At 41.9% G+C, this 10,457-nt stretch overlaps 1 protein-coding gene across 1 annotated transcript in view; it reads left to right on the forward strand.

The window, feature by feature from the left end:
- CNTNAP2 (contactin associated protein like 2) overlaps positions 1–8,125 on the forward strand; it is a 1,679,055-nt gene extending 1,670,930 nt beyond the window's left edge. Inside the window, exons 23-24 of the mRNA XM_030551435.1 lie at positions 3,286–3,357; positions 6,542–8,125. Of these exons, the coding sequence (XP_030407295.1) occupies positions 3,286–3,357; positions 6,542–6,741 (272 nt within the window). The 3' untranslated portion in view covers positions 6,742–8,125. The remainder of the gene's footprint in view (positions 1–3,285; positions 3,358–6,541) is intronic.
- Positions 8,126–10,457: the final 2,332 nt, after the last annotated feature.

Genomic DNA, 10,457 nt, shown 5'->3' on the forward strand with positions numbered 1-10,457 from the left:
TGTAAAATGCTGTCATTGGGAAATGACAATGCAAAGTGCAAGGCAGTGCAGAATCAAGTCCATTGGCTCATCTAATCCATCCCTGCTCCCAGTGCAGGATTATTCCCTATGTTTTCTTGTGTGTTGTCCAATATAGTTCTTTAATTGTCTCCAAGGATGCAACTTTCATTGGAAGACTGTGTCCTTCCACCCTTCCCTAGGAAGATTTTTCCTTAGTCACCATAAAAACTACACACAATTTTTACACGCCTATCACATAGGGTGAACAGATGTCCCAATTTTATAGGGACAGTCACGATTTTTGGGTCTTTTTCTTAGATAGGCTCCTATTACCCCCCTCCCCCATCCCGATTTTTCACATTTGCTGTCTGGTCACCCTAGTATCCCACAATCACTTTTAAAAGCTTTTTTCTGTGATTACAAGAAGAATGCTCTAACAAATTTCAGGAACCCCTGCTATAAGAAGTTAAGAGGACAGTAGCAACCCATTTAGGAGTTACTCCATGCTTCTCAGTGGATTGTTGAATCTGGAGCCTATTGGTGACAAATTAAATGTCAACGGTGTTAACTATTACACTGCTGATGATTCTAACAGAAACATCCAGCAAATGTGTCTTTCCATAATCCCAGACTGTCTCCCATAGTACCCTATGTACCAGTTTTCCAATCTGTCTTGCACTTTGCATGTGTATCAGATGACATGGTGTGTACAAACCATAGTTGAGTTTGGATTGCCCTAAAGCAGTTCAGTGCATCCACATGTCAGCCCTGTGTTTAGCATAATGGTGCAGGCATGTCCTCACTTTACACTCTTCGTTTCTGGTTGGTAACCGTGCATGCTTACTGCCACAGCCGCCAGAGCAGAATTTTATCACATTTATTACCAAAGCAAAATCACAGAATTCCCGAACCAGAGAAGTGGTTTCTTTCCAGGATGGCTGCTTCCACAGAAGAGTTATTTGCCATGTTTGCTACTTTTTGATTCCCAGTGGATTGATAAAGATGGACAGTTGGCTGCTGTAAAACAGAGAGATAGGGTAGAGATTAAGGGATTCCTGAATATCGAAGGAGATTATCAGTATAGTTCCCGCCCAGCCTTTACAACCCAAATAACTAAATGGCCCTATTTATGGTCCTGAATAATGTCTAGGGTGGTGCACGGTGGTTAGAACCAAAATTCATTCAGCTTCTTTGTAGAATTGGGATATTTTTGCCTAAATAGCATGGCAGTGACTGGTTGAAATTTCTGAATGAGGAAGGCAGCTTTCTTTTTTCTTCCTCAACCTAATAATGCAGCAGCAGTACAGCTGTAATCCCTATGAGCAAGATAATTGCTTTTGCTATGTGAAGGTTAGCTACTTGTAATAACTACAGCTTCGTGACACTTATTTGTGGCTGTTGTGGAACAAGTATCGGGCAATGAACACGGTCCTGCTGGGATATGTTCTTACAATTAATGTCCTGGAGATAATGGAAGGATTTGAAGGGTCGCCAAACTGTGATGGAGAAAATGAACACTCTTGCCTATTAACAGCTCCCACATTGGTGCACCTGTGTATTATTGCCGCATAGATTATTTATTATTCCTCTTTGATGCAGATCCTAGTAGACCACATACACGAGTGTCTAGATATTAATATTAGCTCACCAGTCAGTTAACAAGAATTTTGAAGAACTCCTGTTTGTATCTAAGGAAGAAGAATGACAGACTGTATATTCAAGATGGATGTTGATAAATTGGAGAGGATTTACAGAAGAGCCACAGGATAATTAAAGGGTTGGAAAACATGCTTTATAGTGATAGACTCCAGGAGGTCAAACTATTTTGCTTAACAAAGAGAAGATTAAGAGGTGACTTGATTACAGTCTATAATTATCTACATTGGGAAGAAATATTTAATAATAGGCTCTTCAGACTAGTACAGAAGGGTGTAATATGATCCAATGGCTGGCAGTTGGAGCTAGACAAACTCAGATTGGAAATAAGATATAAATTTTTAACAGTGAAGATAATTAAACATTGGAACAATTTCCAAGGGCCGTGGTGGATTCTCCATCACTGACCATTTTAAAATCAAGATTGGGTTGTTTTTCTAAAAGCTCTGCTCCAGGAATTATTTTGGGGGCATTCTGTGGCCTGTGTTATACAGGAGGTCAGACTACTAGCTATTTAACACACCGTGGCTCTGCTCCCAGAGTATACACTTGGGAAACCACTTGGGACCGTGGGATCTGAAGAGAGTTTTGGAGCTAGAGAGGTGATTCTGAGCTATTAAGACTTTGGTGCAGATGTTTTGCAACACAAAAGGAACCTAGATGCCTAAGAAGAGAAAGTTAAACTCCATAATGAGCAAGCCTCTGGATTGCATCAGTGGTCTTTAATGGCAACCTATTACAAGATACACCAAAGAAAAAAGAACTGCTACACTTTAAATACTGACCTGAGTAATAAATAATTTATCCAATTTCTGCATCTCCTCGCAGTAATGGTTTTCTTATTGAAATTTTCTTGTTGATTCATTGAAAACATTATCATGTTTCAGTGACAAAGTATCAAGTGCTGTAAGCATGCATCCATATGCACAGCTACTAGGGTTGACAGTATAGAGCTAGCAGTGATGGGCAGTAGAGAAAAATTATGATCACAGATTAAATAGATGAGATTCCCTTTGAAAATACTCCTCAATATTCTGTGGATGGCCAAACCTGGAACTTCCCATCCAAACTTTAGCCTAAAGCTGAACTGATTCTTTGGCCCATCTCTACCACAATCACTCATTTGTTTACTTTAGGCTGTGCAACAAAAAAGAGATTTCCTTTTTCTGTCACACAGTTTGCTGGTATTGTATAGCAGTCCCTAAAGGCTGGAGAAATCGGAATCCCTCCTGGACAGCAATATCTAGTATCACTAAGGCAAAAATCTCATTAGAAGCACAATATGATCTCCCACTGTTAGGGAGAAATAAATTAAAAAATCGTATAAAAGTCTTTGTTAGTTCAGGATGCCGCAGACATACTCGACTATGTGTTAACACATACTGCTGGATTGCCTCTTGTATTTCATTTAGATTCTTGACTGGTTTGGGGTTGAGTGGAGTGGCTTTGAGATATCAGGCAGAGGGGAAAGTTTCTTACATAAAAATAAAAATACAAATTGCAGCTGACTTTTTTTAACTTTATTTATTTTAGGATCTTGGGCTTGTGACAAGTGTATTTTTAAGCCAGTCTTGTGAGTTTTCGGGAACTGATGTATAATAACATGAATCTTTGATTCCCGCTTTACAGCCAGTGCTGATTTCCCATACAATGGTCAAGCTATAGGAGATGGAGTTAACCGGAACTCTGCCATTATTGGAGGTAAGAAAAATAAATGCCCTGGTAAGATGTTTTGTGGCTTGTGTATAGAAGTTTAAAACAGCAGAAAATAGTGTGTTCAAACTGCTTGGTTTAGTAAAGGGTTTCCCTACATGGGACAGTTATACCAGTTTAAGGTAAGGTTTGAATTTAAGCCACTGTAGTTATACTGTTAAAACTCCCCATGTAGACCTTCTTAGCCCAGTAGAAGAGTGCCTTTTTTCAGTTTAGCTTGCGGCACTTTGAAAGCTATTTAAGCTAAAGTAAAAAAAAAGCCACTTTTATTCAGTGTAGTTGTACTGGTATAACTGGTAAAATGTCCTGCCGTTTAGTGTAATGAACTTGTACACACCAATCAGCGTGAACCTGGGGCCTGATCCTGCTCCCACTAAAGTAGGCTCAAGCCTGTAATTCAAAGGTTGTAGATCAAGCACACTCTGTTATACTCTTGACATGATTCAGCTATCACCAGGGGCGGCTCCAAGCCCCAGCACGCCAAGTGCGTGCTTGGGGCGGCAAGCCACTGGGGGGGGGCGCTCTGCCGGTCACCGCGAGGATGGCAGGCAGGCTGCCTTTGGCAGCTTGCCTACGGAGGGTCCGGTGGTCCCGTGGCTTCGGCGGATCTCCCACAGGCGTGCATGCGGAGGGTCCGGTGGTCCCGCAGCTTTGGCGGACCTCCCACAGGCACGCCTGCGGGAGGTCCACCAAAGCCGCGGGACCAGCGGACCCTCCACAGGCAAGCCGTCGAAGGCAGCCTACCTGCTGTGCTTGGGGTGGCAAAATGCCTAGAGCTACCTCTGGCTATCATGCTGGCCTCACCTCTACTTAGGGCCAGATTCTGCCCTAATACCTCACATAACCTCATAATAATTACAAATGCACGTTATTAATTGCACAATTTGGCCTCAGCATCTAAGAGCTTGTCTACACTTAAAATGCTGCAGCGGCACAGCTGCAACACTTCAATGAAGACATTACCTATGCTGATGGGAGGGGTTCTCCTGTCGGCATAGGTAGTCCACCTTCCCGAGAGGCGGTAGCTAGGTCAATGGGAGAATTCTGGCTACACCAGAGGCTAGGTTTGTTTAACTGCCTCTCTCATGGGGTGTACATTTTTTACACCTCTGAGCAATGTAGTTATACCAACCTAATTTCCTAGTGTAGACCACTCCTTAGTGAAACTGGTTTGTGAGTAGCATTTTCTTAATCAGAATTCAGATATTATCTGCAAAATGGGGATCCTGGTTCAGATTTATACATAGACATATATATGCTTAGATCCCCTGGCCTACACCATCCAAATGGGTATTCAGATAAGGGGGTTGGGTCTGAGCCCCTCTTTAATTAGCACCCTAGTATGCTAGAGAGGGATAGTATTACCACATTAATCTCCAAATGCAGTCAAGTATTTTTCTAAAAGATAAACCTTTCATCTTAAAATCTGTTTTAGGGAGAAATTACCACAGCTTTCTTTCATTTATTCACAATGGAACAGCTTGTATATGGGGGGGGCAGAAAGAGAGAGTCTGTAGCCTGGTGGTTAGAGCACTCACATGGGGGTAGGAGACTGGGGATCTAGTCCCCTGCTCCAAAGAGGTTTTTTAATTATTTATGCACAGGGGAAAAGCTTCAAGGGAGAGACTTGGGGTCCCCACAGAATAGCCCATGGCCCAGTGGTTGGAGCACTCACCTGAGAGATGGCAGATCTCTGTTCAGATCCTGTCTCCTCATCAGGTGGAGCAGGATTTGAACTGGGGATTGCCCACAGCTTAGGTGAGCACCCTAACCACTGGGCTAAAAGCTACGAGGGAGTCCTTCCTCTTAAAATGACATAGGTAACTATTCCCAAGAGAGAGTTTACAGCTGAGAATTGAAAGCAGAGGGAGGTGTCTCCCGGCCTCCAGACTTAGGTTTCTATTTCTGAGAGGAGTGGGGGGGCGGGGGTCTTGTACGCCCCTCCCTCAGCTTGGCATCTCCCATTGGCTATCTTAGGGAGGGAGTCATCTAATGTGCTTGCTTTTGTGAATCCCATCCTGAGGTGCCTATCTTTCTCCATTCATTTTATAGAGAGCCTGAGAGCTCTGTGAATCCCATTGATTTTCTGGTAACCTAAAAGCTAGGCGTGGTGATGGTGACTTAAGTATCTTTGTGAATTTATTATCACATCTGCCTCTTTTTAGGGTTGAAAAACTAAGTGTCTATAACTTGTTGGAAAATAGAAAAATGTTTACAAAATATTTTGTGAAAAGTACCCCATTTTTAATTTTAAAAATCTGAAATTGAAAATATTTTGACAAGCATCAATATTTATCCCCCATACGAACTGGGCTCCCCCCAAGCACAGAATTGCATCTCTGAATATAGGGAATGTAACTTAAACAACATCCTGAATGCCCAGCTCATCAATTACCAGGCCTCATATAAAATGACTTACTGCAGAAGAGAAAAGACTTTCTAGGATTGTTAGTGTGAGAACCTTGCAGTTTCCCACTCTGGATGAAATTCACACACCCACAGAGGGCCCATCCGGCCCTCTACACCACACTTTAACTTTAACATCCTTAGGGAACAAGAGGAAGGTCATAAAGGGGGCTTGCTATGTCAAAGCACTCAGTACTTGCCTCAACTAGACTATTGCAGAGGTGACTCTAAATAGGATGGTGCAGTTGAGGGTAGGTCAGATGAGGGGCAACCTCACCTGACCTGTTGGGGGTTCAGAAGGCCAGTACCCACTATTCCAGACAAATGCAGTAGGCATCACAGAAGGCCTATGCTGCATCTCCATGGCCTACCTATAGGTGGCATGTGGATTCTGTCCCCCAAGTAGTTGCCCTGACAAAGCCCAGGTAACTCATCTTCATTTATACAGGTATTTAGTGGGAGTAGTTGGGCCCTCTGTCTCTATGACCACCCATAAAGCACCAAATATACCTATGGACTGTATAAATAGTAATAATGTTGAGGTTCAACCATTGCAGTAAGGATTAGGGGATTCCGTTTGATTAAGTTTTGGAATAAACCACAAAGAAATTCCATAGACATTAGTAGCGCCAAACCAAAAAAGTGAACTTTCAGTGGTAGTTAATTGCCAGATTGGTGTAAATATACGAAGTAGACAGTAAAATCAAGCCCCCGTGGAATTCCTGAATTTTTTTTTCCCGCTTCTGTCATTTCTCCTTTCCATTAGGTGTCATTGCTGTTGTGATCTTCACCATCCTTTGCACGCTGGTGTTCCTAATTCGCTACATGTTCCGTCACAAGGGAACCTACCACACCAATGAGGCCAAGGGGGCGGAGTCTGCTGAGAGCGCTGATGCAGCCATCATGAACAATGACCCCAACTTTACGGAGACCATTGACGAGAGCAAAAAAGAATGGCTTATCTGAGACTGTGCGGAGGGGGTTGGAAGCAGGGCCAGGGTGGGGTTGGGGATGACTCTTTTAGCAAGGAGAGAATGCTCTACTTCAGACTTTTGGGCACATCTAGTAAAAAGATCAGCAAAAATGAAGGAGCAAGAAACAGGCAAAACTGATGAGACTGGAAACCAGGATGACACACACACATTTAAGAAAAGTACTTTTTAATATTCATTTGCAATGAATTGCCCTGTCTGTATCCAAACAACAACAACAAACAGCAGCTTTTAGAGCGCCAGCATTGGTTAAAATTTGTCAGTAATACCTGTCTTTTCTGTGTGTGTTTAGAGGTGTTCTAAATACCCATTATGATAACAGGGCCAGTTTTCTACATTTTTTAAAAGCCCTTTAGAATGTGGATATTTCTGTCTTGAGAACAGCTTACAAATCGGCACATCCTCAAAGTGTTCTTTTCAGTCACTCTTAGTCGGTTCCAGACAAGTTGCCGTAATACCCATAATACTCGTTCACGTATTGTTTCATTTGGTGGTGTTTGAATTGGGGCTTAAAAGTTCTAGGGGAGGAAGTGGGGGAGGGAAAAGAGGATCAAATTATATTTGCCAGTTTTCAAAATGCTACCAGCTTGTGCCAACACTTTGAGTCCCATTTTGGCACAGGCATTTCAAAATGTTGATTGTGTATAGTACGTATCAGCAATGTAAAAATATTATAATTATTCTGACGATAGGAGAGGAGTAAAAGCACAGGAAAATTTTTGTTTTGGTTTGTTTATTTAAATCTGAAGGAGTCTGTAGACCTAGTTTGAGTCTGTAGACTTAATCTGTTTCTGTAACTCTGGCTATAATGCTGCTGACCTGAGGCCACATGGCGGTTTCAGTTTAAACTCAGCTCTGCCTGTGATATATTGGCATACACTGTATGTAGGCATAAGCATTGTAGTTGGAAATTAGAGCCAGACATTACCGTTTGTTTGCTTTTGTTTCTCTGCATAGGCTGTCACAGAACTATTAGTACAGTTCTAAGGAATGCATTTGATCCAATAGTTTTCACATAATACTTTTCTGTCATTGGCATAGCAATTTAGTTTGTTCTTTAAATCTTTGGTTTAAATTCCTTTGTGAAGAAAGTCTCTGTCACAGTGTTCTCTCAGGCAGTAAGGTAAAACAAGAGGCTTAAAGAGTCCTGCTCCTAGAGAGGGCAGCAGAAACACACAGCATGAGAGCAGAGGTCCTTTTTTTAATAAACAGATTTGCCTGATCAGTTTCACTGTCTTTGTGGAGTAATGACTAAGGACTGCAAAGGCAATATCTAGTGCTTCAGGGATCACAATCTCTCAGACCAGCTGAATGTCAGGCATGTCACTGAGAAAGAGGCAGTCAGTTTGCACAGAGGGTAAGTGGTAGCCTAAATAGTTAATTTCATCCTTTGATGGCAATAAAGTGGTTTTTGCTTCCCCACTGCAAAGGAGCAGTAGTCTCCAATAACCTTGTTTGATGGAGACACAGGGCCTTATAGGTAGTTATACATGGAACAGAATGAAGATATGAATGTATAGCAGGACATTTACTGTGCATCAAAAAACAGAACCAATACTAAGAATTTCTTATGAAAGGATTTATGCCTGTGACATTTTTGGTGTCACGTAACCTTATAATATTTACAATTTTGGTATGCACAACTTTAATCCATTCCTTCAGTACCTATTTGCAAGACTTATTTGAAATTTCGATGAACTGCACTCTGATGAACTAAGCAACGCTGTTGTCTTTTAGTTTCTTCTTCTCCTTTATTTTTGCTTTATAGAGCCTTATTTTGTTGGATGTTGTAAAGTGAAAGCAGATTTTTTTTAAATTAGAGATGGAATATTGGAACATTTTCAGGATTCCTTTGTATTCATAGCTCTTAAAACTGCTTCCTTGTTTATAAATGCACAGTCAGCAGACTTGGCAACAAGTTAAAGACATTGGATATGTGTTAAGGCCTTTCGTTAAAATTCTCCAGTCTGTACCACAAACGGGACTTGTTGAATCACTATAGCTAATGTAGATCTCAAACCCTCTACTTTCTTCAGGGTATGGATTTGGACTCAGTACGTAAATTTGGCCAGTTTTAAGAAAGTCACTGTCTGTTTCTCAGGTATCTTTATGGCGGTCCAAACAGGAAAGAAATCCATCTTTGCCCCACCTCACCCCGTGCTTAGCACTGGTTTGCCTCAAAATCTATCATCTCTCTCTTTGAGTGAAAAGTCCTTATTCTTGTTTAAGATTAGTGGCTATAAGAAGAACATCCTCCCCCTGATGAGTGTCAAAACAACACTATAGCCTGTTGAAACTAATCTGCCATACATCACTAGCTATTCAGGCCAGCCACCTCTACTGTTGGGCGGGGAGGTCACAAAAGTCTTCTCTTCTAGTGAAGAAAATTCCACTTCTCCTTATTGATTTTAGTTTGTTAATTTGATTTCAAATGGTATTTGAGGCATTCCCAGTAAAGGCTGTGCATGTTACTTCAGAAGGCCCAGATACAGCAAATGAGAGCAGAGGGCCCATTTCCTTAGGCAGTGATGTTGTTGCAGTAAAAAGGCTGACTTTCTAACTGAATTTAGTGTGAGAAGTGTCAGCTCTGCCAGCTGAGACTGGAGTCCTATGGTTCTTCACACAACAAAGACAGCACAAGTCACCGCAGGGGCATACTTCCCAACTAACGTGCCTCATCCCTGCACTGGAAGGGCAAGTGGATAGTTGTCTCTCCATGTCCGGTCAAGTCTTCGGGTACTTGGTTGATCTAGCAACAAGCATATCCGTTATGACAGTGGTGTTTGTGATGGTGATGTCTCTTCATTAATAACTAAACTGAGACCACTAACTCAATTCACATGAGGCACTGAGCAGCCATCTCATGGAAATGATGAACCTGGTCTCAATTCAAACCCGTACAAGAAAGAAGAAAGGGAAAATCAGTGCCAATACTCTTAATCATCTGGTCTCCCAACCTTCTCTCTGTCTCATCACAGAATCTCAGAGCTCTTCATGTGAAGCTCATGAGAGCTGTGTAAATTTGAGCTGGCCTCTTTGCAGGGAAGCCTCATTCAGTGAGAAGAAGATGGTGAAAAACTTCAATGTTATGATTATTTTCCTGATTAAGCAGGAATAAGGAGATGCCTTCATAAACGCAGAAGCTAATTGTATTAATGATTGAAAATCTTATTGAGAGCTGCATTAGCAATAGTGTATTTCCTTCAACTGGAAGTGAGAGAGCTCAGCAGGCTGAGACAATGAATTTGACATTGCAGACTAACACACGTGCCCTCCACACCAGTATTCTATGGTGGAGATGGTGTCTTGGCTGCCGGTTCTTAGAATGCCTTGTAGCTAGAATGCCATGGTGCTAGAATGCCTTGTAGCTAGAATGCCATAGTGACTAGTCTTAAGTAGGACAAACACTGGCTTTGCAAGGGCCCAGGAACTGAGAACCAGCAGATTAAGATGGGTAGCTTGCGTAAGCCTGCAAGCACCATTTCTTTTGTAGGGAAGTTTCCCTTGCAAAAGAAATGGTGATATCTTATATGATTCATGAGGGGAGTTCACGGGTACGTCTGGTTGCTAAGAGAGTTTGTACTGACCAACTGAGCAGTTAAAATGGCAGGTAATATAGTGAGTTTTTGGCAAGTGCTATATATCTTTCTGTAGTGGCCAAACGTGAATCATAACAGAGTGAATCCTGAT

Source organism: Gopherus evgoodei, chromosome 2, assembly GCF_007399415.2.
Source record: "Gopherus evgoodei ecotype Sinaloan lineage chromosome 2, rGopEvg1_v1.p, whole genome shotgun sequence".
Taxonomy (NCBI): domain Eukaryota; kingdom Metazoa; phylum Chordata; order Testudines; family Testudinidae; genus Gopherus; species Gopherus evgoodei.